At 51.4% G+C, this 27,952-nt stretch overlaps 1 protein-coding gene across 6 annotated transcripts; it reads right to left on the bottom strand.

Annotated features, from left to right (window-relative positions):
* Nucleotides 1-881: 881 nt before the first annotated feature.
* RGL3 (ral guanine nucleotide dissociation stimulator like 3) lies at nucleotides 882-26,732 on the bottom strand. 6 transcript variants are annotated; one of them, XR_004059033.1, is made up of 19 exons: nucleotides 26,637-26,732; nucleotides 26,063-26,176; nucleotides 23,974-24,197; nucleotides 23,753-23,806; nucleotides 23,078-23,289; nucleotides 14,266-14,408; nucleotides 13,962-14,177; nucleotides 12,520-12,623; nucleotides 12,344-12,428; nucleotides 10,099-10,155; nucleotides 9,904-9,990; nucleotides 9,702-9,734; nucleotides 9,491-9,612; nucleotides 7,448-7,543; nucleotides 7,286-7,354; nucleotides 7,101-7,197; nucleotides 4,565-4,766; nucleotides 4,364-4,478; nucleotides 882-1,343 (listed from the first exon to the last, which is right to left on the bottom strand). XR_004059033.1 is itself a non-coding variant. In XM_010373699.2 (19 exons), the coding sequence occupies exons 1-19, from the start codon at nucleotides 26,667-26,669 to the stop codon at nucleotides 1,225-1,227; spliced, it is 2,127 nt and encodes a 708-aa protein (XP_010372001.2). In that variant the 5' UTR covers nucleotides 26,670-26,732; the 3' UTR covers nucleotides 882-1,224. The 6 variants fall into 6 exon arrangements, 5 of the variants coding, with proteins under 5 accessions (XP_010372001.2, XP_030793097.1, XP_010372004.1 ...); XM_010373699.2 differs by having other exon boundaries at nucleotides 4,565-4,711; XM_030937237.1 differs by having other exon boundaries at nucleotides 4,565-4,711; nucleotides 23,753-23,801; nucleotides 26,637-26,701.
* Nucleotides 26,733-27,952: the final 1,220 nt, after the last annotated feature.

The raw sequence follows: 27,952 nt of genomic DNA, 5'->3' as shown, positions 1-27,952 counted from the left end.
AAGATCCTTTATTTATTTATTTATTTATTTATTGAGACATGATCTCACTCTATTGCCCAGGCTGGTCTCGAACTCCTGAACTTAAGTGATCCTCTTATCTCCACCTCCCAAAGTACTGGGATTACCCTCCTGAGCCACTGTGTCCGGCCAGACAGGGTCCTCTCTGGCATCTGGGTTCAGTGTCATACCCGACCCAACACCTTTCTTAGGGCTCTTAGTTTTTGTTTTTGAGACAGGGTCTCCCTCTGTCCTCCAGGCTGGAGTGCAACAGCCCAGTTACTACTCATTGCAGCTTCAACCTCCCGGGGCTCTGGTGATTCTCCCACCTCAGCCTCCCAAGTAGGTGGTATTACAGTCTCGTACCACCATGCTCAGCACATTTTTTGTTTGTTTGTTTTTGAGATAGGATCTTGCTCTGTCACCCAGGCTGGAGTGCAGTGGCGCTATCTCCACTCACTGCAGCCTCCACCTTCCGGGTTCAAGCAATTCTCTTGCCTCAGCCTCCACAGTAGCTGGGATTACAGGCACATGACACATCCCCGGCTAATTTTTTTGTACTTTTAGTAGAAGACAGGGTTTTACCATGTTGGCCAGGCTGGTCTCGAACTCCTGACCTCAGGCGATCCGCCTGCCTCGGCCTCCCAAAGCGCTGGGATTACAGGCGTGAGTCACTGCACCCAGCCAAATTTTTGTATTTTTTGTAGAGACAGGATCTTGTTATGTTGCCCAGGCTGGTCTTGGTTCTTAGGTTTTACTCTCTCTTTGTTTGTGTGTGTGTCTGTATGTGAGTGTGTCTGTGTGTCTGTGTGTATGTGGTAGTTTTCCTTTATCTTGATAAAGGGTGAACGTGGCACACAGGCGCAAAATAAACAAGACTGACACCTGTTTCATAACTCTGGTCACTATTTTCATCTGCATCTGTCACTTCTGATGCGTCTCAAACATTTGTAACATTCCTCTGGGGAGGGATCTGACGTACCCATGCCCCACCCCTTTCTATATTTATGAGATTGAGCTGTCCACCAGCCACCCATGGGCTGATGTCTTTGAAATATGGATCTAGTACCAACAGGGTCATGAAAAGAGATGGGGTCCAATGGGCTACAGTTGGGGGGTGGTCCTGGGATACAGAGTATAGTAGCCTCTATTGAGGGATGGCAGCTTTCTAGGAGAGGAGTCACAAGCTCGCCTGGGCTTGTGTCTTGGGGGGAGGACACAGCTGCCTCAAGTTGGGGAGACAGACAGAGTGTGCCGGGTCCCCTCTTTCCGCCGTAGCATGAAGTCTCCAGGGGCGGCTGGACTCATGGCATAGAAGACGTTGGCATTGTCAGGAATCAGGAGCTCTGGTCAGGAGTGGAGACGGTGGTAATAGGCCCTCACAACCTTGTGTCACCCTCACAGAGGACCCGGGAACCTCCTACCACTCACCCTCGAACCTGAACAGCTGTGGGTCCCTCTGCAGCTACTGCCAAGCAAGCTCATTCTGCTCTCACTGAATGAGAGACATGAACCTGGACAACTTATCACTTGAAAACCTGCACCACCTCAAGCCTTCCCTTATCATAAGCCTGGGCAACCTCCTAACATTCTCCCCCTCATCACCGACAAGGCAACCTGCAGTAAAAGTTGGGCAAACTGGCGGGGCGCGGTGCCTCACGCCTGTAATCCTAACACTTTGGGAGGCCGAGGTGGGTGGATCACTGAAAGTCAGGAATTCGAGACCAGTCTGGCCAACATGGTGAAACCCCATCTCTACTAAAAACACCAAAAAAATGAGCTGGGTGTGGTGGCGCGTGCCCGTCATCCCAGCTACTCAGAAGGCTGAGGCAGGAGAATCACTTGAACCCGGGAGGTGGAGGTTGCGGTGAGCTGAGATCCTGCCATTGCATTCCAGCCTGGGCGACAGAGCAAAACTCCATCTCAAAAAAAAAGAAAAAAGAAAAAAAAAAAAAGCGACAACTTGCAGTAAAAATTTGGGCAAACTTAGACCACCTTAGACCACCCCCCCAAGACAACTTCCTGCTCACCCCACCCCTCCCCCACAACCACTTCCAGCCCATCTCATGTTGCTGTCACCTTGAACAATTTCCCACTTCCAGCCTGCACGAGTTGTGGCCTCACACTCAGCACCTGAACAACCTGAAGCATCCTGTCCTAATAGCCAGCCAACCTCATGCCATGTACTTCAGCGTGAATACTCTCAATCCCTTGCTTCTCCCTGTCAGACAAGACAATCTCATGCTTCCTTGCTATCCATTTGGCTCTCTCCCATCCCAAGTTCAGATAACTTCAGGGTTCCGGGGGTGAACAGACCTACTTCCTCACAAATCCAAGGCCAGATGCCCTTTAGTCTCCCATCCCTACAGGTTGAGCCTGAACAACCTCACCATGATGCTACAAACTTAAGATCAGACAAACTTCTACACTCCCTTCTCTCACTTGACCCTAGACATTTTTTTTTTTTTTTTTTGAGACAGAGTCTCGCTGTCTCGCCAGGCTGGAGTGCAGTGGCGTGATCTCGGCTCACTCCAACCTCCGCCTCCCGGGTTCAAGCAATTCTCGTGCCTCAGCCACCCGAGTAGGTGTGTGCCACCACACCCAGCTAATTTTTGTATTTTTAGTAGAGACAGGGTTTCACCATGTTGGCCAGGCTGGTCTCAATCTCTTGACCTTGTGATCTGCCCGCCTCGACCTCCCAAAGTGTTGAGATTACAGGCATGAGCCACACCGTGCCCGGCCTTTTTTTTTTTTTTTTTTTTAATAGAGACAGGGTCTTGCTCTGTCGCCCAGACTGGTGTGATCTCAGTTCACTGCAGCCTCCACCTCCTAGGCTCAAGTGATCCTCCCACCTCAGCCTCCCCAGTAGTTGGGACTACAGGCACATGCCACCATGCTCAGCTAATTTATGTAAGTGTGTGTGTATATATATACATATTTTTTTTTCTTTCTTTCTTTTTTTTTTTTTTTTGAGACAAAGTCTTGCTCTGTCGCCAGGCTGGAGTGCAGTGGTGCGATCTTGGCTCACTGCAACCTCCACCTCCTGGGTTCAAGCAATCCTTCTGCCTCAGCCTCTCAAGTAGCTGGGACTACAGGCACTTGCCACCAAGCCTAGCTAATTTTTTTTCGTATTTTTAGTAGAGACAGGGCTTTACCATGTTGGCCAGGTTGGTCTCGAACTCCTGACCTCAAGTGATCCACCCGCTTTGGCCTCCCAAAGTGTTGGGATTATAGGCGTGAGCCACCGCACCCAGCCAATTTCTGTACTTTTTTATAGATGGAGTCTCATCATGTTGCCCAGGCTTGTCTCAAACTCCTGAGCTCAGACAATCCACCCACCTTGGTCACCCAAAGTGTTGGGATTACAGTTGTAAGCCACCATGCCCAGCCCATCCTACAAATTTAAGGCTAGACAACCTTCTACACTTGCTTCTGTCACTTGTCCGTGGTCAATCTTTTTTTTTTTTTTTTTTTTTTGAGACCAAGTCTCACTCTGTTGCCCAGGATGGAGTGCAATGGCGCAATCTTGGCTCACTGCAACCTCCGCCTCCCAGGTTCAAGTGATTCTCTTGCCTCAGCCTCCCGAGTAGCTGGGATTACAGGCGCCTCCCGAGTAGCTGGGATTACAGGCGCCTGAACCATGCCCAGCTATTTTTTTGTTTTGTTTTTAGTAGAGACAGGGTTTCACCATGTTGGCCAGGCTGGTCTCAAACTCCTGACCTCGTGATCCACCTGCCTTGGCCTCCCAAAGTGCTGGGATTACAGGCCTGAGTCACCACACCGGGCTCTTTTTTTTTGGAGGGGGGGACAGAGTCTCACTCTGTTGCCCAGGCTGAAGTGCAGTGCTATGATCTCTGCTCACTGCAACCTCCGCCTTGCAGGTTCAAGCAATTATTCTTCTGCCTCAGCCTCCCAAGTAGCTGGGACTACAGGAGTGTGCCACTACACCCGACTAATTTTTGTATGTTTCTTGGAGACAGGGTTTCACCACATTCATCAGGCTGGTCTCAAACTCCAGACCTCAAGTGATCCGCCCAGCTTGACCTTCCAAAGTGCTGGGATTACAGACATGAGCCACCACGCCTGGCCGGACCCTGGACAATCTTACTGTCTTTTAAATTCTAGGAAGACGACCTTTGGTGCCTTTCTCTCACACTGAGCCAAGACAATCTCATGACCCTACATCATTGAGGTACAGATATTTTATGTCCTCTTACCCCCCTCTGATTATCTTACCCCTACTCTCTGCCTGAACCACCTCACAGCCCTGTGAACCCAGGTAACCTTGGGCTCCATCCTTGAGCCTGGTCAGTCTGCTCCCCTCCCTGCTGCCCCCAATCCTGAGCTCCAAGCCATCCCTGCTCACCCCTGTCCCCAGGAAGGACTTGAAAGAGCTGATAATCACGGGCCCAGGGCTGGGGTACATTGTGCTTCTGCAAGGCTCGCCGGACCACGCTGGGGGCTTTGTCCTGACTGGTCAGCTGGAAGAAAGGGGTGGGAGGTGAGGCGAGGGCCCCGGCCCCAAGGGCAGGGTAGCCCCTAGCAGACCCCCAGCCCAGCCCCTCACCAAGATGCTTCGATACAGGTTCCCGTGGTCATTGTCAATGCTGATGCGGATGACGCGGGCCTCCGAGCTCTGCTGCGCCGGGAGCGGGATTCGAGGGCTGCCCAGAGGCAAAGGCCCGGGTCTGGGCAGGTCCGGGCTCAGGGGCAGCTGCAGGCAGTAAGGGATGGAGGCTACAACTTGGCTCATCTGCAGATGCTGAGGGCTAGGAAAGCATGAACTTCTGAGCCACCACTGGTGTATTCAATAGCCCCACATTTAAAATCTCAAGAAAACATTGGCTGGGTGCAGTGGCTCACGCCTGTAATCCCAGCACCTTGGGAGGTCGAGGCGGGCGGATCATCTGAGGTCAGGAGTTCAAGACCAGCCTGGCCAACATGGTGAAACTCCGTCTCTACTAAAAATACAAAAATTAGTGGGGCTTGGTGGCGCATGCCTGTAATCCCAGCTACTCCGGAGGCTGAGGCAGGAGAATCACTTGAACTTGGGAGGCAAAGGTTGTAGTGGGCCAAGATCACGCCACTGCACTCCAGCCTGGGTGACAGAGCGAGACTCCATCTCAAAAATAAATAAATAAATAAATAAATAAATAAAATAATAAAATAAAATAAAATCTCAAGAAAACATAGTACTTCCCCCTACGCATGCAGAGCCTGGGACATGCAACTAGGGTACATTCACAAGCCTTCATATACACCACCCTACCATATACAGACTTTGGTTCCCTATTACAGAAACAGACGTGAATGGTGTTCATATACACACAACCCATGCTCATACACAAGAAATCCTGTGTACACACATATGCTGACAGTGGTTGGACACTCATAGCCCGTGCCAATGAACAACCCCACACATGATCTCGTGAATACTCAGGCCCACATTTCCTCTTCTGGTATGCAGATTCTTTTTCTTTTTTTGAGACAGAGTCTCTCTCTGTCACCCAGGCTGGAGTGCAGTGGCTCGATCTTGGCTCACTGCAAGCTCCATGTCCCAGGTTCACACTATTCTCTTGCCTCAGCCTCCGGAGTAGCTGGGACTACAGGCGTTCGCCGCCACGCCCAGCTAATTTTTTCTATTTTTTAGTAGAGATGGGGCCGGGCGCGGTGGCTCAAGCCTGTAATCCCAGCACTTTGGGAGGCCGAGACGGGCGGATCACGAGGTCAGGAGATCGAGACCATCCTGGCTAATACGGTGAAACCCCGTCTCTACTAAAAAAATACAAAAAACTAGCCGGGCGACGAGGCGGGCGCCTGTAGTCCCAGCTACTCGGGAGGCTGAGACAGGAGAATGGCGTGAACCCGGGAGGCGGAGCTTGCAGTGAGCTGAGAGCTGGCCACTGCACTCCAGCCTGGGTGGCAGAGCAAGACTCCGTCTCAAAAAAAAAAAAAAAAAAAAAAAAAAGAGATGGGGTTTCACCATGTTAGCCAGGATGGTCTCGAGCTCCTGACCTCGTGATCCGCCCGCCTCGGCCTCCCAAAGTGCTGGGATTACAAGTGTGAGCCACCGCACCCAGCCAATTTTTATATTTTCAGTAGAGACGGGGTTTCACCATGTTGGCCAGGATGGTCTCGATCTCTTGACCTCGTAATCCGCACACCTTGGCCTCCCAAAGTGCTTGGATTACAGACTTGAGCCACTGCGTCCAGCCTCTTTTTCTTTATAAACAGTGTCTCTCTCTGTCATGCAGGTTAGAGTGCCGTGGCATGATCGTAGCTCACTGCAGCCTCAAACTTCTGGGCTCAAGCGATCCTTCCACCTCAGCGTAGCAGGGACTACACCCAGCTAATTTTTTTGACTTTTAATAGAGACAGGATCTCACCATGTTGCCCAGGCTGGTCTTGAACTCCTGGCCTCAAGCAATCCTCCCACCTTGGCCTCCCAAAGTGCCGGGATCACAGGCAATAGCCACCATGTCTGGCATGGTATGCAGATTCTTAGGGACATACATGTCCTCAAAAAAGTGTAGGCTGGGTGTGGTGGCTCACGCCTGTAATCTCAACACTTTGGAAGGCCAAGGTGAGTGCATTGTTTGAGCTCAGGAGTTCGAAACCCGCCTGGGCAACATGGCGAGACCTCATCTCTACTAAAGACAAAAAATAGCAGGGCGTGGTGGTGCACACCTGTGGTCCTAGCTACTTAGGAGGCTGAGGTGGAAGGATCGCTTGAGCCTGGGGGAGGGGTGGGAGTTGCGGTGAGCTGAGATTGCACCACTGCACTTCAGCTTGGGTGACAGAGCGAGAAGGCCCTGTTTCAAATAAAAAGAGGGTGTGATGTGATTGCATCCTAGATGCCCCATGGGTAAGCAGTTACACAGGTCCAGATCTGAGTACGAGTCAGATTGATCAGTGATCACCCAAACAGGGCCATGCAGATGCACGCAATGCCCTGGATGGATAACCCAGGTGTTCAGTGTGTCTCCTGTATACACTCCTGGCCCCACAATCCTGTGTGTACACATATGCATGCACACACACGCACACACACACAGAGCCTGTGTGCCCACAGGCCCGTATGCACACACAAGCTGTCTTGGTACCTTGGTGCTGGGGCCCTGGGGCCCTGGAGAGGCCGGGGGACTGCCAGCAGGAGCATCTCTGCTTCTGGGACTTGAGGGGGGAGACCCTGGGGACACACTGGGGGAGATGCAGAGGCCAAGGTGGGATGGCTGTGCTGACTCCTGATCCCACGGTCCCTGGTCCCATCGCCAAGCAGAATGCTCACCTGGAGGTGGGGGATGAGGGGTTCCTGGGACTCCAACTAGGGAATGAGCTTTTCTCTCGGGAAAGCTTCCTAAGGATGGGGACAGGGGACGAAGCTAAGGCAGGAGCAGCCCCTGCTGATATCTGCCCACATCACTCCCCACACACACACCCCGGAACTCACGCACTGAGACGCTTGGTGAGGCTGATCCGCCGTTGGATTTGTGGGGAGCTGGGGCAGGAGGCAGCTGGTGGCTCAATGACCCGGGAGAGACGGTAGCTGAGGGGGTCAACATGTGGATGAGGTGGTGGGGGCAGGAAATACAGGGGATGAAGAGATAAGAGTTAGAAGCAGTTGGGAGGTGGGTTTGGGGTGTAAGAGGGAGCAACCAGAGGTGGCATCCCACATGTCAGGGTCAGGGTGGTAAATGAGGGTATTGAGCACCAAGGTCTTATCAGAGATGGGACAGGATGGCTGGTCAAGAGGTCACAAAGATATTCACAGGGTGGCACTAAGGAATCAAATTGGGTCAGGATTAAAGTCAGGGTCAGGACCAGGCGTGGTGGCTCACGCCTGTAATCCTAGCACTTTGGGAGGCCAAGGCGAGAGGATTGCTTTGGGTCAGGAGTTTGAAACCAGCCTGGCCAATATAGTGAAATCCCATCTGTACTAAAAATGCAAAAAATTAGCTAGGTGCAGCTACTCGGGAGGATGAGGCAGGAGAATTGCTTGAACCTGGGAGGCGGAGGCTGCAGTGAGCCGAGATCGTGCCACTGCACTCCAGCCTGGGCAACAGAGTGAGAGTCTGTTTCAAAAATAAATAAATAAAATAAAAAAGTAAAGTCAGGGTCAGACTGGGGTCCGGTCGCCACTGGGGTCAATGGTTAGGGTCACAGTTATATAGAAAGAAAGTACACAGTTGTGATAGTCAAGTTGGACAAATAAACATGAAAGTTGGAGTCAGTTACTCAGAACTGAGGGTCAAGGGTTGGGGTCAGAGAGTCAGATTCAGATGAGGGGTCATGGGTCAGATAGGACCAAACATGGGGAAGTCAACACTTGGGACAGTTGAGTTGAATGACCAGCTGAATGCTAAAGTTGAGGTTAGAAGATCAGATGGGGTCGGCTGGGCGCGGTGGCTCAAGCCTGTAATCCCAGCACTTTGGGAGGCCGAGAGGGCGGATCACGAGGACAGGAGATTGAGACCATCCTGGCTAACACGATGAAACCCCGTCTCTACTAAAAAAATACAAAAAACTAGCTGGTCGAGGTGGCAGCCGACTGTAGTCCCAGCTACTCAGGAGGCTGAGGCAGGAGAATGGCGTGAACCCCGGAGGCGGAGCTTGTAGTGAGCTGAGATCAGGCCACTGCACTCCAGCCTGGGCCACAGAGCGAGACTCCGTCTCAAAAAAAAAAAAAAAGAAAATCAGATGGGGTCAAAATTGAGGTCAGAGATCAATTGTGACTTTTTTTTTTTTTTTTTGAGACGGAGTCTCGCTCTGTCGCGCAGGCTAGAGTGCAGTGGCCGGATCTCAGCTCACTGCAAGCTCCGCCTCCCGGGTTTAAGCCATTCTCCTGCCTCAGCCTTCCGAGTAGCTGGGACTACAGGCACCGCCACCACGCCCGGCTAGTTTTTTGTATTTTTTAGTAGAGACGGGGTTTCACCGTGTTAGCCAGGATGGTCTCGATCTCCTGACCTCGTGATCCGCCCGTCTCGGCCTCCCAAAGTGCTGGGATTACAGGCTTGAGCCACCGCGCCCGGACTTTTTTTTTTTTTTTGAGACAGGGTCTTACTCTGTTACCTAGACTGGAGCTGCAGTGGTGTGATTTTGGCTCACTCCAATCTCTGCTTCCCAGGCTCCAGCGATCCTCCCACTTCAGCCTCCCAAAGTAGCTGGGACCAATGGCACTCAACACCACGTTCAGCTAATTTTTGTATTTTTTTGTAGAGATGGGGTTTTGACATGTTGCCCAGGCTGGTCTCAAACTCCTGGGCTCAAGTGATCCACCCACCTTGGCCTCCCAAGTGCTGGGATTACACGTGTGAACCACTAGGCCCAGTCTAGTTGATTCAGCTGGAGATACTGCAAGGTCACAGGTTGTAGGGGGGTCAGGGCTCAAGAGGGGGTCTTGGGAGGAGCTGGAGGTGTGTACGGAGTGGGTGGAATCCAGTTCGTGACCCAGGATCGGCTGGGGTGGGGCCAGAACAGGCTACAGGGTGGTCACCTCTGTTCCTCACTGAGCTGGCGCTGGGCATGCAGGGCAGCCAGGATGGGCGGGTGGGGGCTCAGGGTGTAGCTCTGACAGCGCCTCTGCAACTGCTGGATGCGGGCCAGGATCTCCCACTCCTGGGGGATGAGCCTCTGAGACGCTACCCTGCCCCACCCCCACCCCACCCTCAGGCACCACCCCCACACCCACTGTAGCCTCCACTCACCTTCCTCCTCTTCTCAAAGTTAATGAGATCCCCCTGGGGGCAAAGTATGTCTGAATTATAGCACCCAGGGTCAAGGGTCAAGGTCAGGGGCTGGGATGTCAGGTGCCCCACTGTGGGGCGGGGTCAGGAGTACAGGTAGGATCAAGGGTGGATATCGAGGCAAGTGGAGCTGGGGTCAGGGGTCAAGGGTCAGGGATCAGACCTCCAACATATCCGGCAGGGCTGTGTCCAGCATAACCAGGTCCGTGAGGAAGGTGCCAAGGTAGGGGACAGGGCCTGGCGGTGGTTTCTGCGGCCCCCAAAGCTCCAGTCACTCAGGGCCACAACTGACCCCATCAATCTCCATGCCCCTCCCTGAAGGTCCCACTTGTCCCCATCCCAAACTGTAATCACTCACCGAGGGCAGGCTGCCTGGGGTGTTGTCCTCTTTTTGGGATCCCTCAGTGGCCTCCTCCTGGGGGAAGAGAAAAACTGAGCAGGCCTGGGGTCCCCTCGGACAATTCCTCAGGGATGATGCCTGCAGACCCATTGTATATACCCTTTGTGCTTTGAGTAATCAAAAGCCAGTGGTAGGCCAGGCGTGATGGCTCATGCCTATAATCCCAGCACTGTGGGAGGCCAAGGCAAGCAGATCATGTGAGGTCAGGAGTTCGAGACCACCCTGGCCAATATAGTGAAACCCCATCTCTACTAAAAATACAAAAATTAGCCAGGTTTGGTGGCTCACGCCTGTAGTCCCAGCTACTTGGGAGGCTGAGGCAGAAGGATAGCTTGAACCTGGGAAGCAGAGGCTGCAGTGAGCCGAGATAGTGCCACTGCACTCCAGCCTGGGCGACAGAGTGAGACTCCCTCTCAAAAAAAAAAAACTATTTTTTAAAGGCCGGACATGGTGGCTCACGCCTGTAATCCCAGCACTTTTGAAGGCTGAGGCTGGTGGATCACATGAAGTAAGGAGTTTGAGACCAGCCTGGCTAATAGAGTGAAACCCTGTTTCTACTAAAAATACAAAAAACTAGCTGGGCGTGGTAGCTTGTTTCTGTAATCCCAGCTACTCGGGAAGCTGAGGCAGGAGAATCGTTTGAACCCGGGAGGCGGAGGTTGCAGTGAGCCGAGATCGCACCATTGCACTCCAACTTGGGCAACAAGACCAAAACATCTCAAAAAAAAAAAAAAAAAAAAAAGCCAGTGGTGAAGGCCCACTCGAGAAGCCAGATCGCCTTGGGTGGAGCAGGGAGAGAGCTCCCCCATGAGAGGTGGGGCTTGTGGGGTGGTGGCCCCCAGGGCTGGCCTTAACAAGGAGAGAATCTTTGTCTGCAGCTGGATGGCACAGGCCTGCCAAGGATCTCCTGGGTATCCTGAATTTGCTGCTGTTTATTTACTTTTTATTTTATTTTATTTTGAGATAGAGTCTCACTTTGTCACTCAGGCTGGAGTGTAGTGGCATGATCTTGGCTCACTGGAGCCTTGACAGCCCAAGTTCAAGCGATTCCTCCCACCTCAGCCTCCTGAGTAGCTGGGACTACAGGTGTGCACCACCAACGCCCAGCTAATTTTTGTATTTTTTGCAGAGATGGGGTTTTGCCATGTTGCCCAGGTTGGTCTTGAACTCCTGGGCTCAAGTGATCCTCTCGCCTCGGCCTCCCAAAGTGCTGGGATTATAGGCGTGAGCCACAGAGCTCAGCTCATGTGTTGTTCTAGGTGCTGGGTAGCTAACAGTGAACAAAAAATATAAAATTTGGCTGGGAGCGATGGCTCACGCCTGTAATGCCAACACTTCGGGAAGCCAAGGCAGGTGGATCACCTCAGGTTAGGGATTCAAGACCAGCCTGGCCAACATGACAAAACCCCTTCTCTACCAAATACAAAAATTAGCCAGGCGTGGTGGCAGGTGCCTGTAATCCTAGCTACTTGGGAGGCTGAAGCAGAGAGAATTGCTTGATCCTGGGAGGTGGAGGTTGCAGTGAGCCAAGATCGTGCCACTGCATTCCAGTCTGGGTGACGGAGTGAGACTCCGTCTCAATACAAACAAACAAAAAAACAAACAAACAAAAAACACAATGACGACAACAACAACAAAAAACCAGATGTGTGGTTTTGGGGATGATGGAGGCTGGGAAGGCCTCTCAGAGGCAGGGACATTTGATCAGAGACCAGAAGGAGGTGAGGGAGCAAGTTGCATGCAAACCTTGTGGGGTGGAGAATGTTCCAGGCCCAAGCATCTATTCTAGATTCACTGTAAAAACCACTGCATGAGTGCAATGAGAATCTAAATCTTGCCTACAAATAAGCCAGACTTTTGGACACACATTTTTTGGTTTTGCTTATCAAGGTAAAGTCCTCAGAACATTTTTTTTTTTTGTTCCCACCCTGTGCTATGACTCTGGCCTTAAGTAACCTTTTCTTTGTGATTTCTTGTGTTTTGCTGAGTGAATAAATAGGGCAGTCACTGACTGTGAACTGTAACGCAGGAAGGAAAGGAAAGAAAAACGTGCAACCCGTCAGGGACAAGGGTAAGGTCATTGCTGAGCAGTAGGGAAGGACAGAGTGTCCTGACCACAGCAGGGCGATTCTCCTTGCCTGGCCCCAAGTCCCTCCCCCAACTTCCCGGGCCTAAAATCTCCGGGGTCTGCATCCATCTCTACCTGGAAAAGAATCTCTCTGCTGCTAAGGTGGTTGTTCTCATCGGAGAAAATCTGCGAAAGTTTCCTGAAAGTAGATAGCGGTTCCCTGGGAGGACAGGAAAAGGGTGGTCAGGGGTCAGTGGCTTGGAAGGGTCAGACCTGGGATGGGGTAGGGAAGAGGTCCCGCCCCAGCTCACCGGCTTACGGCCCCCCAGCTGCGCTTGAGCCGGTAGATGGGGTTAGATTGCAGGGCGGACAGGATGGCGCGCAAGGAGGAGAGGTTCCGCAGTTCTCGACAGCGCTGCCGGGCGGTGGGGACGCAGGTCAGACCCAGGCAGTATCCACCTTTCATCCTGAAACTTCTTCTTTTTTTTTTTTTTTTAGAGATAGGGTCTATGGCCCAGGCTGGAGTGCAGTGGCTCGATCATAACTCACTGGCAGCCTGCAACTCCTGGGCTTAAGCGATCCACATGCCTCAGCCTCCTGCCTCAGTAGCTGGGACTACAGGCGCGTGCCATCATGTACGGCTAATTTTTATTTTATTATTATTTATTTATTTATTTATTTTTTAGACAGAGTCTCGCTTTAGCTCCCAGGCTGGAATGCAATGGCCCGATCTCGGCTCACTGCAACCTCCGCCTCCCAGGTTCAAGCGATTATCCTGCCTCAGCCTCCCAAGTAGCTGGGATTACAGAGGCACACCACCACACCAGGCGAATTTTTTTTTTGTAAGTCTAATTTTTTGTTTGTTTGTTTGTTTGGTTTTGTTTTTTGTTTTTTTTATTTTCTAATTTTTTTTTTTTTTCTTTTTTTTTTGAGACGGGGTCTCGCTCTGTCCAGGCTGGAGTTCAGTCTCCGCTCACTGCAAGCTCCGCCTCCCGGGTTCGCGCCAGTCTAAGTCTCAGCCTCCAGAGTAGCTGGGACCACATGAGCCCGCCACCACACCCGGTTAATTTTTTTGTATTTTTTAGTAGAGACGGGGTTTCACCGTGTTAGCCAGGATGATCTCGATCTCCTGACCTCGTGATCTGCCCGCCTCGGCCTCCCAAAGTGCTGGGATTACAGGCGTGAGCCACTGCGCCAGGCCTGTAAGTCTAATTTTTATTTTTTATTTTTTATTTTTTTTTAAAGAAACATTGGTCTCACTGTGTTGCCTAGTCTGGTCTCAGACTCTAGGGTTCAAGCGATCCTCCCTCTCCCCGAAGGGTTGGGATTACAGGAGTGAGTCACTGCGCCCGGCCTGATCCCATGACTTGTGACGCCAGATCGGACCCCTGGGTCTTGTCTCACATCGGACAAGCTACCAAGACTCCCACTGATGCCCTAGGAGTCTCTTCCTCCCTCCTCCCTCCTCCCTCGGGCTCCAGCCCCTCCCCCAGCTGCCCCTCCAGCTCCTACCTCCGACCTTGACTTCTCGGGTCCGGGCTCCCTACTTCTCCCAGCTCCCTTGGGACCTAGTCGTGCCCGCAGCCTATCTGCAGGACCCAGACCCTCCTCCCTGAACCCAAGTCTCACCCTAGGTATCAACTTTCCACCCCCTTTCCTCCCTCGCCTAGACACGCCCTCTCTCCGGAGCCCTCATTTCTTCTCCTTGCCCCAGGGCCCGCCCCTGCATCCCCTCCCCGCGCCCCCAACACACCTGGGCGATGCGGATCCACTTCTCCAGCCGCTGCGCCCTCTGCGGGGCGGTCAAGCCCGGCGCTCCGAGCACGGAACCCAGCACACAGCCGGTCACTGTGTTGAACTGGGCCACGGTGGCGCGCACAGTGGGGGAGGCGCCTGCAGCCCCGGGCCGGTCCCTCTGCGACCACACGGAGCCCAGGCACTCGTAGGGCCTCACCTTCGAGAAGAGCTCCTGGGCCAGGGGAGGGGTGTGGGATTGTTGCTTAGCAGAACCTGTCGCCTCACTGTGGCTCATCCCGAGCCCAGTCCGGGATCCTCACCAAGTCCATGAGGGTCAGCTGCTCGGCCACCTCCTCCACGCTGAAGTCCAGGAGCTGGGGAGCTTGAGGCATGAGTCCTTCCTCTTCCTCCGCGCAGGGCTCTGCAGAGTCTGGGTCAGAAGTTTGGGCAACTCTGGGAGGTCCTGATCGTTAGAAAGGGTTACAAACTCTTAAGTTTGAATCCAAGACTGGCTGTGTGACCTTGGGCAAGTCCCTGTCCCTCTCTGAACCTCACTTTCCTCATTTGTAAAACGGAGACTCTCTGAACTTTTTTTTTTTTTTTTTTTTTTTTTTTTTTTTTTTTTTCCTGTTACAGTCTTACTCTGTTGCCCAGGCTGGAGTGCCATGGCACAATCTCAGCTCACTGCAACCGCCGCCTGCTGGGTTCAAGTGATTCTCCTGCCTCAGTCTTCAGAGTAGCTGGGATTACAGGCATGTGCCACCATGCCCGGCTAATTTTAGCATTTTTAATAGAGACGAGCTTTCACCATGTTGGCCAGACTGGTCTCAAATTCCTGACCTCAAGTGATCTGTCCGCCTGGGCCTCCCAAAGTGCTGGGATTACAGGTGTGAGCCACCGCGCCCGACCCTGAATGTTTTTAAGGATGTAACAGCAACAGTAATGCTCACTAAGTAGCTAGTGTGGGTTTATTCAGTAACTCACCACACCAGTCCAGTGAGGGAGGTACTGTTATTTATCCAGCTTTTACAGTTAAGGAAAGGGAGGCAAAAAAAAAAAAAAAAAAAAAAAAAAAATTGTCACACCTTCGGTGAATGGTAGGCCAGGGATTTGAAGCCAGGTACTCAAAGGCCAGAGAAGAAAATAAAGCTTTGTAATTTTGAATATGTATTAGGATAAGATTAATCTGACCTCTTTTTTTGGAAAGAGGTGATATGACTTCCTGGTTCAGGGAAGGCTATTGTCAGAAAGTCTCAAACTCAAATGCAAACTTGTCCACTAGTTTGCTGTGTAAAGCATGTATTTTAACCTTTCTGTGTCTTTTTTTTTTTTTTTTAATGGATGGATTCTGACTCTGTCCCCCAGGCTGGAGTGCAATGGTGCGATCTTGGCTCACTGCAACCTCTGCCTCTGGGGTTCAACCAATTCTCCTGCCTCAGTCTCCCAAGTAGCTGGGATTACAGGCAAGAGCCACCACGCCCAGCTAACTTTTGTATTTTTGTAGAGACAGGGTTTCACCATGTTGGCCAGGTTGGTCTTGAACTCCTGAACTCTTGAACTCCTGCCTGCCTCGGCCTCCCAAAGGTGCTGGGATTGCAGGGGTGAGCTGTGTCTTCTTTTTGAAACAGGCTCTCACTTTGAAACAGGGTCACACAAGCTGGAGTACAGTGGTGTGATCACAGTTCACCGCAGCCTCAACCTTTTGGGGTCCAGTGATCCTCCTGCCTCAGCCTCCTGAGTTGCTGGGACTACAGGCACACCACCATGCCCAGCTAATTTTTTATTTTTTGTACAGACAGGGTCTCATTATGTTGCCAGGCTGGTCTCAAACACCTGAGCTCAAGCGATCCTCCCTCTTGGCTTCCAAAAGTTTTGAGATTGTGGGCGTGAGCCAGTGCACCTGGCTGTGGATTTCATTTTTGTTTTTGTTTAAGATCATGCATACCAGATTGCTATAAAGTGCTCAACAAGTATGAATAATTTTACTTTAGTGGATTTTGATGGTGGCGCCCCCTAAGGGAAACTTTGGAAGCTGGGATCTTGAATTGTGCCCTCCAGACATTTGTGTCTTTGAATAACCTGTTAGTGGCTGGTACCAAGGTAGTGACTTTTCTCAGTTGAGTGTTCACAGGTGCAGATCGAACTCCTTGTTCTACTCTTTCCCCCCTTCTCACTACTGCACTTGACTTGTCTTTGAGAAAGGTAGAAGGAGCCTGGCACAGTGGCTCACGCCTGTAATCCCAGCACTTTGGGAGGCTGAGACGGGCGGATCACAAGGTCAGGAGATCGAGACCATCCTGGCTAACACAGTGAAACCTCGTCTCTACTGAAAAATAGAAAAAATTAGCCAGGCGTGGTGGCGGGCACCTGTAGTCCCAGCTACCCGGGAGGCTGAGGCAGGAGAATGGCCCAGAAGGCGGAGCTTGCCGTGAGCCGAGAACATGCCACTGCACTCCAACCTGGGTGACAGAGCGAGACTCCATCTCAAAAAACAAAACAACAACAAAAAAAACACAAACAAAAGAAAAACTTGTTTGCAATAATCTGCACCTACCTACAACCTGACTATTTTGTTCATAAACACAAATTTATTTGGCTCCAAGAATGCAAGGACCATGAAAGTCTGGGCTTTGTTTTGTTTGCAAATTGCAAATGCTGTTCACAAGTTTGGAAAATGACGTCCCCAGCACCTATGTTGCTGTCTTTGCCTCACCAGTGTCCTCCCCTGCATTAGTTGGTGCTTTTTGCTGTCAGTACAACAGCACTGTGACACTACACTGTGACAGGCAAGGACAGGCAAAGACATGGGACAACCTCATCATGTGTCCCAGAGGGGCATACCCAAGCATTACCCACTGAACACATGGTTTATTGCTGTGTAAATTACTCATTTTCCTCCTCCTTTGTACTAGTTATGGCATCATACTATGATTTTATTTATTTATTTTGTGACGGAGTCTTGCTCTGTCGCCCAGGCTGGAGTGCAGTGGCTCGATCTCCACTCACAGCAACCTCTGCCTCCAGGGTTCAAGCGATTCTCCTGCCTCAGCCTCCCGAGTAGCTGACACTACAGGAGGTGCCACTATACCCAGCTAATTTTTTTTTTTTTTTTTAAGTAGTGATGGGGTTTCACCATGTTGGCCAGACTGGTCTCGAACTCCTGACCTCAGGTTATCCCCCTGCCTCAGCTTCCCAAAGTGCTGGGATTACAGGTATGAGCCACCGCATCCTGCCCCACCCAATACTATTATTTTAAAATAATCTTTGTAAATCTGTGTAATTACCTCTTTCCTCTTGAATTAGGACAGGTGGCATTGCAAAATATTAGTTTTTAAAAGTGGGTACTGGGCTGGGCACACCTATAATCCCAGCACTTTTGGAGGTTGAGGTAGGAGGATGGCTTGAGAGCAGGAGTTTGAGACCAGCCTGGGCAGCATAGTGAGACCCCATCTCTACAGAAAAAATTTTTTTAAAGTTGCGCATCCTGATGCACACCTGTAGTCTCACCTACTCAAGAGGCTTAGAGGGGAGGATCTCTTGAGCCCAGGAGGTCAAGGCTTCAGTGAGCTGTGATCATGCCATGGCATTCCAACCTGGGTGACAGAGCAAGAAACTCTCTCCCCCCTCAAGAAAAAGTGGTCACTGGAAAAAAATGCCCCTACATCTAATCAAACCTTTAAATGTTACAGCAATAATGGGGATAGAGAAACATGCTACATGACACTATGAGGAAGCGAACAGGTAAGTCCAAAAGAATGTGAGGCGTACCTCTGGACAAATGACCCATTTTTTTTGCCCTCTAACGGTTTCAAACAAGAGGCAATGGGGATCTGTTACAGAATAAAAGAGACTTAAGAACAAACAACCAGTCAGGGGCGGTGACTCATGTCTGTAATCCTGACACTTTGGGAGGTGGAGATGGGCACATCTCTAGAGGTTAGGAGTTCGAGACCAGCCCGGCCAACATGGTGAAACCCCCTCACTACTAAAAATACAAAAATTAGCTGGGCGTGATGGTGGGCACCTGTAATCTCAGCTACTCAGGCGGCTGAGGCAGGAGAATCACTTGAACCCAGGAGGCAGAGGTTGCAGTGAGCCAAGATCACGCCATTGTACACCAGCCTGGACGACAGAGTGAGACTCCATCTCAAAAAAAAAAAAAAGAAAAAGAGAGAGAAGCAAACAACCAAATGCCTTGAGTAGATCTTCTTTGGATTTCAATTTGAAGAAACAACTACTCCTCCTTCCCGCAGCTCTGTCGCCTAGACTGGAGTGTAGGGACGTGCTCACAGCTCACGGCAGCCTTGATTTTCCGGGGTCAAGAGATCCTTCCACCTCAGCATCCTAAGTAGCTGGGACTATAGGCACGTGCCACAACACCTGGCCAGAAACAACTGTCAAAAAAATGTAGGGCTGGGCATGGTGGTAGGCACCTGTGGTCCCAGCTACTCAGGAAGCTGAGGTGGGAGGGTCAAGAGTTCAAGCCCACCCCAGGCAAAATAGGAAGACCCAGTGTCCAAAAAAACAGGTTCAGGGGCAAGTGGGGGATTTGAATATTTGAATATGGACTGGGTATTTTTTCTTTTTTTGAAGCAGGATCTCGCTCTGTTACCTAGGCTGGACTACAGTGGCACAATCACGGCTCACTGCAGCCTTGACCCTCCCAAGTTAAAATGATCCTCTTGCCTCAGCCTCCCAAGCAGCTGGGACTATAGGCAGTCACCACCATGCTCTGCTAATTATTTGTAGACACAAAGTTTCAACATGTTGCCCAGGCTGGTCTCAATCTCCTGGGCTCAAGCCATCCATCTGCCTTGGCCTCCCAAAGTGCTGGGATTGCCAGCAGGAGCCTCTGCTTTCAGCTTGGACTGGGTATTTTTTTATATCAAATATTTCTGATTTTGTTTTAAAATTATAAACATGAAGGTTACTAAAAAATTAAAAATAAAAGGGCCGGGCGCCATGGCTCATGCCTGTAATCCCAACAATTTGGGAGGCCGAGGTGGGCAGATCACCTGAGGTCAGGAGTTCGAGACCAGCCTGACAAACATGGAGAAACTCCCCCCTCAACTAAAAATACAAAATTAGCCAGGAGTGGTGCTGCGTGCATGTAATCCCAGCTACTAGGGAGGCTGAGGCAGGAGAATCACTTGAATCCAGGAGGCGGAGGTTGAGGTGAGCTGAGATCCTGCCATTGCACTCTAGCCTGGGCAGCAAGAGTGAAACTCCATCTCAAAAAAAAAAAAAAAAAGCAAGCCTGTTGTCAGACGTGTGTTCCCAAAACATTTATGTGTGAACTGACATAAGCCTGGGATTTGTTTTAAAATCATCCTGAAAATATTTTTTTTGTGAAATTGATTATCGTTGATGATAGGCGATGGATGTCTGAATGTTCATCATACTATTCTCTCTACTTTTGTATATGTCTGAAATTTTCCATAGCAAAAAGTGAACCCAAAATAAAGTTCTTAAAATAAAATAGATGAGCATGGTGGTCATCTACTTTCTTCTAAACTACATGGTGCAAGTGTAGTCTTAGCTACTCAGGAGGCTCACTTGAGCCCAGGAGTTCAAGTCCAGCCTGGGCAACACAGCAAGACCCTGTATCTAAAAATAAAATTCATAGTAGGGTGCGGTGGCTCACACCTGTCATCCCAGCACTTTGGGAGACCAAGGCGAGCAGATCACGAGGTCAGGAGATCGAGACCATCCTGGCTAGCATGGTAAAACCCCATCTCTACTAAAACTACAAAAAATTAGCCGGATGTGGTGACACACACCTGTAGTGGGAGGCTGAGGAAGGAGAATCACTTGAACCCAGGAGGCAGAGGTTGCAGTAAGCCAAGATCGCAGCATTGCCCTCCAGCCTGGGCGACAGAGCAAGACTCTGTCTCAAAATAAAATAAAAATAACGGCCGGGCGCGGTGGCTCACGCCTGTAATCCCAGCACTTTGGGAGGCCGAGGCAGGCGAATCACGAGGTCAGGAGATCGAGACCACGGTGAAACCCCGTCTCTATTAAAAATACAAAAAATTAGCCGGGCACAGTAGAGGGCGCCTGTAGTCCCAGCTACTCAGGAGGCTGAGGCAGGAGAATGGCGTGAACCCGGGAGGCGGAGCTTGCAGTGAGCCGAGATTGCGTCACTGCACTCCAGCATGGGCGACAGAGCGAGACTCCACCTCAAAAAAATAAATAAATAAATAAAAATAAATAAATAAAATAAAATAAAAAAGTGTGTCCCAGAGCCTAGCACGTAGAAGGTTTTAAACAAGTGTTAATTTTCTCCTCTGACCTCAAGGAAACTACGGCAGCACTTTCCATAGAATTCTCTGCAATGGTGGAAAAATTCTCTAGCTGCTCTGTCCAGTGTGGTGGCTAAATACTCAAAATGTGGGTAGTGGGATTGAAGACTTGAATTTTTGACTTTGCTTGACTGGATTTTGAAAAAAAAAAAAAAAAAGTGGGCCAGGCATGGTAGCGCACGCCTGTAATCCCAGCACTTTGGGAGACCAAGGTGGGTGGATCACCTGAGGTCAGGAGTTCGAGACCACACTGACCAACATAGTGAAACGCTGTCTCTAATAAAAAGACAAAATTAGCTGGTGTGGTGGCAGGTGCCTATAATTTCAGCTACTTGGGAGGCTGAGGGAGGAGAATCTCTTGTATCCAGGAGGCACTGTTGCAGTGTGCTGAGATGGCGCCACTGCACTCCAGCCTGGGCGACAGAGCGAGACTCCGTCTCAAAAATCAAAAAAAAAAAAAAAAAGGCCGGCATGGTGGCTCATGCCTGTAATCCCAGCAATTTGGGATGCCGAGGCGGGCGGATCACGAGGTCAGGAGATTGAGGCCATCCTGGCTAACACAGTGAAACCCCGTCTCTACTAAAAATGCAAAAATTAGCTGGGCGTGGTGGCACACATCTGTAATCCCAGCTACTCAGGAGGCTGAGGCAGGAGTATCACTTTAACCCGGGAGGTGGAGGTTGCAGTAAGCCGAGATCATGCCACTGCACTCCAGCTTGGGCAACAAGAGCGAAACTCCGTCTCAAAAAAAAAAAAAAAGGTAGGGTCAGGCACAATGGCTCACACTTACAATCCCAGCACCCTGAGAGGTTGAGGCCAGAGGATTGCTTAAGCCCAGGAGTTCGAGACCAGCCTGGGCAAAATGGCAAGACCCCATCTCTAAAAAGAAAAGACCTGAATTTTATTTAATTTTAATTAATTTAAATAGCGACAGGGGCTAGTGGTCACCACACTGGACTACGGAGCTCTAATGACTTGGAATCAGCTGGAGAAATCATATATACACACACACACACACACACACACATATACACACACACACACACATATATATATACACACACACACACATATATATACACACACACACATATATATACACACACACGTGTGTGTATATATATATATGCCTTTATATATATAAATAACTGAGACTTTGTCACCAGGGATGGAGAAGTAGCTGCTACTTTGTAAATTGAACAAGAATGTGGCCACTATAATCTGGAGATTAAGCGACGGGGATTAAGGATAGAGATGCTTTTGTGATGCGGATCAGATCAAACACAGATGGGTGAAAGATGATACTTCCTAAGCAGGATGCAATTATTCAGCAAACTAATCTGTGTTGTTCCTGCCCCTGGGGACAGAGCTGGGAGCAAGAACAACAGGTCCTCCTCTCACGCACTCACAGTCTATGAGATGAGCGAAAGCCAATAATCAAGTAAGGAGGCTGCGCATGCACAATGGCTTATGGCTGTAATCCCAGCATTTTGGGAGGCCAAGGCAGGCGGATCACTTGAGTTTAGGAGTTTGAGACCAGCCTGGGCAACATGGCACAATCTCACCTCTACAAAATAATTAGCTGGGCATGGTGACATGCGCCTATGGTCCTAGCTACACAGGAGGCTGAGACAGGAGAATGACTTGAGCCCAGGAGGTGGAGGTTGCAGTGAGCGGAGATCGTGCCACTGCACTCCAGCCTGGGTAACAGTGCGAGACTGTGTCTCAAAAAAAAAAAAAAAAAAAAAATTGAAAAAAGAATTTCAAAAATAAGAAAAATTTTACAGGCTGGGTATAGTGGCTTGCGCCTGTAATGCCAGCACTTTGGGAGGCCCAGAAGGGAGGATCGCTTGAGCCCAGGATGTTGAGCCTGCAGTGAACCATGATGGAGACATGCACTCCAGCCTGGGCAACAGAGCAAGACCCTGACTCAAAAAATAATAATAATAATTAAAGACAAGTATCAAGGCAATGGTATGCAGCTAGAAACACAGGCATCCTGACCCAATGGCACGAAGGAGGGAAAAGTATTAGACATGTGCTAATACTTCAGACAAAGATTTTTTTTTTTTTTTTAAGATGGAGTTTCGCTCCTGTTGCCTAGGCTGGATTGCAGTGGTGTGATCTCAGCTCACTGCAATCTCCGCCTCCCGGGTTCAAGCGATTATTCTGCCTCAGCCTCCTGAGTAGTTGGGATTACGGGCATGCGCCACCACGCCCGGCTAATTTTGTATTTTTAGTGGGGACGGGGTTTCTCCATGTTTGTCAGACTGGTCTCGAACTCCTGACCTCAGGTGATACGCCCGCCTCGGCCTCCCAAACTGCGGGATTACAGGCGTGAGCCACCACGCCTGGACGACAAAGAATTATTTTTTTTTTTTATTTTTTTTTTTTTGAGACGGAGTCTCGCTCTGTCGCCCAGGCTGGAGTGCAGTGGCGCGATCTCGGCTCACTGCAAGCTCCGCCTCTCGGGTTCACGCCATTCTCCTGCCTCAGCCTCCAGAGTAGCTGGGACTACAGGCGCCCGCCACCGCGCCCGGCTAATTTTTTGTATTTTTAGTAGAGACGGGGTTTCACCATGGTCTCGATCTCCTGACCTTGTGATCCGCCCGTCTCGGCCTCCCAAAGTGCTGGGATTACAGGCGTGAGCCACCGCGCCCGGCCAACGACAAAGAATTATTATCCCCATTGTACAGATGAGGAAATTGAGACTTAGAGTTAAAAACCTTGCTTAAGTTTTGCAGCTCTGAGAGGGGAGAGAAAGTCTGTATGGGAAGAAGCAGGCAAGAAAGGCCTTCTCAGAACACGACTGGATCCAAAAACCCCTCACCTGTCCACACCTGAGGTGATTCCTCTTCCTGCTCTCGTTTAGCCTCCTCCAAAAAATCTTCCAGAAGCTTCTCTGCTTTTCGAGCCTCAGCGCTCCCTGGGGCCGCCCAGCCCAGAAAGGTTCGGACACTGCCCAGGTCCGAGTGGGCAGGGGGGTCTCGGAAATCCTGAGGGTGGTCCTGCAGCCAGGAGCCCAGCACTGACACCACAGCCCTGGCCAGAGAGGCAGGGTCTCAGAACTGGGTCCAGAGTAGGGGACCTAGAATGTGACTCCTGTAATGTTTTTTTTTGAGACAGAGTCTCACTGTGTCACCAAGGCTGCAGTGCAGTGGCCTGATCTTGACTCACTGCAACCTCAGCCTCCCGAGTAGCTGGGACTACAGGGGGGTAGCACCACGCCCAGCTAATTTTTTTTTTTTTTTTTTTTTTTTTTGTATTTTTAGTAGAGACAGGGTTTTGCCATGTTGGCCAGGCTGGTCTCTAACTCCTGACCTCCAATGATCCACCTGCCTCTGCCTTCCAAAGTGCTGGGATTACAGGAGTGAACCACCAAGCCTGGCTTGACTCCCAGTCTTTTATTACCCAACCTGCAATTTTCAAAACCCCAGGCCAACTGCTAACCTTTGACCTCCAGGATTTCTCTCCCAGCACTCCCCTATCTGGATGAAGGACCCACCTCAGGTTCTTGTTGAAGCTCAGATCTTGTATCGCTGTCTTCTTGATCTCTACCCTGGGAAGAAGTTCCCCAGCAGGTGAAGAAGGGGGAAGCTAGAGGGGCTTAGGAAGAGGGCTCTGGATTTGGGAGGTGTTTCCTGGTTCCACACCTGAGGAGGTGGAGGGGGGTGCCCAATTGGGGGTCTAGGGTGGGGAACATGGAGGTTCTGGTTCACTACTGACCCAGGAGGTGGGGGCGGCGGCATTGGTGGCAGCAGAAAGCCCAGCAGGTGGGCAGTGGGTACAAAGGTCCGGTAGGTGGCCAGGAAGGCGGGCACAAAGCTGGGGTCCTGCTCATGGTCTCCAGACACCAACTCTCCCACCAGCCGCTCCAGGCGCGCCGCCCTCAGCACCCTCACCTTGCTGGTTCGATAGTGGAGGAAGGTGTTAGCAATGGGGCTGGGGGCCTGCAGGAGGGGAGAGGCGGCCATGAGAGAGCAGGAGTGGTCCTCGCAGCACCCCTTCTCTAATCACATTCATCACTATCACCACTCTTTTTCTTTTCTTTTCTTTTTTTTTTTGAAATGGAGTCTCGCTCTGTCGCCTAGGCTGGAGTGCAGTGGTGCGATCTCGGCTCACTGCAATCTCCGCCTCCCAGGTTCACGCCATTCTCCTGCCTCAGCCTCCGGAGTAGCTGGGACTACAGGCATCCGCCACCACACCCAGCTAATTTTTGTATTTTTAGTAGAGACGGGTTTTCACCGTGTTAGCCAGGATGGTGTCGATGTCCTGACCTTGTGATCCGCCTGCCTCAGCCTCCCAAAGTGCTGGGTATACAGGTGTGAGCCACTGCCCCTGGCTTTTTTTTTTTTTTTTTTTTTTTTTGAGACAGCGTTTCACTCTGTTACCCAGGTAGGAGTGCAGTGGCACCATCTTGGGTCACTTCAACTTCTGCCTCCTGGGTTCAGACAGTCCTCCTGCCTCAGCCTCCAAGCTGAAACTACATGTGCACACCACCATGCCCAGCTAATTTTTATAGACAGGGTTTCACCATGTTGGTCAGACTGGTCTCGAACTCCTGACTTCAAGTAATCTGCCCACCTTGGCCTCTCAAAGTCTCCCAAAGGGCTGGCATTACAGGCGTGAACCACAGTGCCCAGCCCCTAGCACCACTATTTTTTTTTTTTTAGACAGAATCTTGCTCTGTCACCTAGGCTGGAGTGCAGTGGCGTGATCTTGGCTCACTGAAACCTCTGCCTCCTGGGTTCAAGTAATTGTCTGCCTCAGCCTCCCAAGTAGCTGGGATTACAGGCACCCACACCACGCCCAGCTAATTTTTTTGTATTTTTAGTAGAGACGATGTTTCACCATCTTGGCCAGGTTGGTCTTGAACTCCTGACCTCATGATCCACCCGCCTCGGCCTCCCAAAGTGCTGGGATTACAGGCGTGAGCCACCATGCCCAGCCCCTAGCATCACTCTTTCATGTGATTCCTCTGACTGCCAGCTTCTTGGAGTTATTGTTTCGGTTTGTTTTTTTTAGAGACAGGGTCTTGTTTTGTTGCCCAGGCTGGGGTGCAGTGGCACAATCATAGCTCACTGCACCCTCCAACTCCTAGACTCAAGTGGTCCTCCTGCCCCAGCCTCCTGAGTAGCTGGGCCACTGCTGGGCATCACCACGCACAGCTAAATTTTTGATTTTTATTTTTATATATAGAGAATCTTGCTGTGTTGTCCAGGCTGGTCTCGAATTCCTGGCCTCCTGCCTTGGTCTCTCAAAGCTCAGGGATTACAGGTGTGTGCCCCACACCCTGCCCACTTGAAGTTACTATTCCTCCCCATCCACAAATATCTCCTGCAACCTGCCCTGGAAACCCTCCCTCTCCCATGCCCTGTCGTCTACTCCCTCCCCCCGCCCCCACACATACACTCTAGTTCACCCCGGGCTTCCCTCAGCCCTCCTGTCGCGCTTCACTGGCTGCCCCACCCGCCCTCACCCAGCCACTTCTAAACCAACCCCTTTCCACCTTCCAGCCCCGGCCCTCTAAACCTGCCTTTCCTAACCCTGTCGTCCAGTTCTGTCCTTACCAAGTTGTCCCCAGGCTCCTCTCGGGAACTGCGCGGCCATCACCTGGCCCCATCGGATTTCCTGGATCTTCCCCCACTTACCTGGCCGCCCCCAGGCCTCCTTCTACCTGGTCGCCTCACCTGGTCGCCTCTGAGCCCCTCCCTTCCTTCCACCCACTGCATCTGGCGGCTTGTGCTCGGCTCTCCAGCTCCGCCCTCACCTGGTCGCTTCCGGCCCCGCGCCACCCACCAAACCCCCTCCTCACCTGGCTGCCCCCGGTGCCCTCCGCCGGGCTCAAGCGCTGACTGCGCTGTCGCCGCAGGGAGACACTGTACACCGCGCCGTCCTCGGTCTCTTCACCCCAGTCCTGCAGCGGTGCCTAGACGCAGAGGCGGACTCAGGGCACCAAAGGGGCACAGGTCCTGGGGCCTCGGCCTCCTTGGCGGCTTGGACTCGGGCTGAGTCTTGCTGCTCCATCCCCACGCCCCTTCCCAGCCAGAAGCTGCGAGACTTGGGCTGGGGTCCCAGGCTAGTACCCTCCTAGCCGCGGGTCCCCTCCTCCCAGGTCGTTAGGACATGTGGTAGCATTTGGGGATGTCCCAGGGCCCCTCCTCATAGAACCTGTCTCTAGCCCTTTCTGCCGACTGCGCTCAGAGACTCGCGCCCCTATCCCTAAGAGGAAGTAGTCGCTTCACTGGGTCAAGGGCCGTGAGTCCGCAGGAGGGGACTCCAGGGCAAGTTCAGATGGGAGCAGATAGCGTCCGACGGGAGGGCACTTGGAGTTTCTGGACCTGCGGGTCACCAGGAATGCGGGGTCCGGGGATCCCTTGTTCCCTTACCAGGGCCAGCTCTTTGCCTGCTGTGCGCTCCATGGCCGGCACCCGTCCCTCTCAGTGGCTCCGCTGAGTGAAACGGAAGGGCCGGCGGGTGGCGGGCAGTGGCCGGGCGCTGGGGCCAGAGGGGCGGGGCGGCCGAGCTGCTGGGGCTGGGCGGGGCAGGCCCGACCCAGCTTCTGGGTGCCTCCAGCTGGACCCCGCGCGAGCCCAGGAGAGGTCCTGGCTCTTCCGCTGGGTGCCTATCAATCTGTACCCAGGAGAAAGCACACATCTATCCCCAAGAGATCTTTTTGGTACCCCCGGATGTGGGGGAGTTCCTGTATGGGGGCAGGTGAGTGTTCCCAGACCAGAGTCCTCTGTCCTCCAGTGGAAGAGGTTAGCTTGACCAAGTGTGAGGGCATCTTCCACTTTTTACTATTATTGTTATTATTTTGGAATGGAGTTTCGTTCTGTCACCCAGGCTGGAGTACAGTGGCTTGATCTCAGCTCACTGCAACCTCCATCTCCCAGGTTCAAACAATTCTCTTGCCTCAGCCTCCCAAGTAGCTGGGATTACAGATGTGTGCCACCATGCCCGGCTAATTTTTGTATTTTTTGTAGAGACGGGGTTTTGCCATGCTTGCCAGGCTCAATCCTGGCCTCAAGAAATTCACCCGCTTCAGCCTTCCTTCCAAAATGCCGGGATTACAGGCGTGAACCATGGCGCCCAGCCTTATTAATTTTTAGAGACAGGGTCTCACTCCTGGTGCTGAGGCTGGAGTGTAGTGGCTTGATCTTGGCTCACTGCAACCTCCACCTCCTGTGTTCAGTCTATTCTCCTGCCTCAGTCTCCCAAGTAGCTGGGACTACAGGCACGTGCCACCATGCTCAGCTTTTTTTTTTTTTTTTTTTTTTTTTTTTGGTAAGAACTGGTTTTCACCATCTTCCCAGGCTATTCTGGAACCCTTGGGCTCAATCGATACACCCAGCTCAGCCTCCCAAAGTGCTGGGAATACAGGTATGGGCCACTGCACCCCGCTCTTATTTTATTTATTGAGACAGGGTCCGGCTCTGTGGCCCAGGCTGGAGTGCAGTAGCATGATCATAGCTCACTGCAGCCTAAGCTCCTGGACTCAAGTGATCCTCCCAATTCAGCCTCCCCAAATACTGGGATTACAGGCGTAAAACCACTACATGTGGCCATCTCCCATTTTTAAGCTCCATCTGCGTCACCAGCTGATGGGAGTCATCATGACCCAGGTTGGAGGACGCGGAGTCTGTGGCCCTGGATTTTCAGGGACAGCCATCTCTTGGGTGGTGCAGGGTCAAAAAGAGATGAA

This window comes from Rhinopithecus roxellana, chromosome 8 (assembly GCF_007565055.1).
Source record: "Rhinopithecus roxellana isolate Shanxi Qingling chromosome 8, ASM756505v1, whole genome shotgun sequence".
NCBI classification, from domain to species: domain Eukaryota; kingdom Metazoa; phylum Chordata; class Mammalia; order Primates; family Cercopithecidae; genus Rhinopithecus; species Rhinopithecus roxellana.
This window is presented reverse-complemented; position numbering and strand designations above follow the sequence as displayed.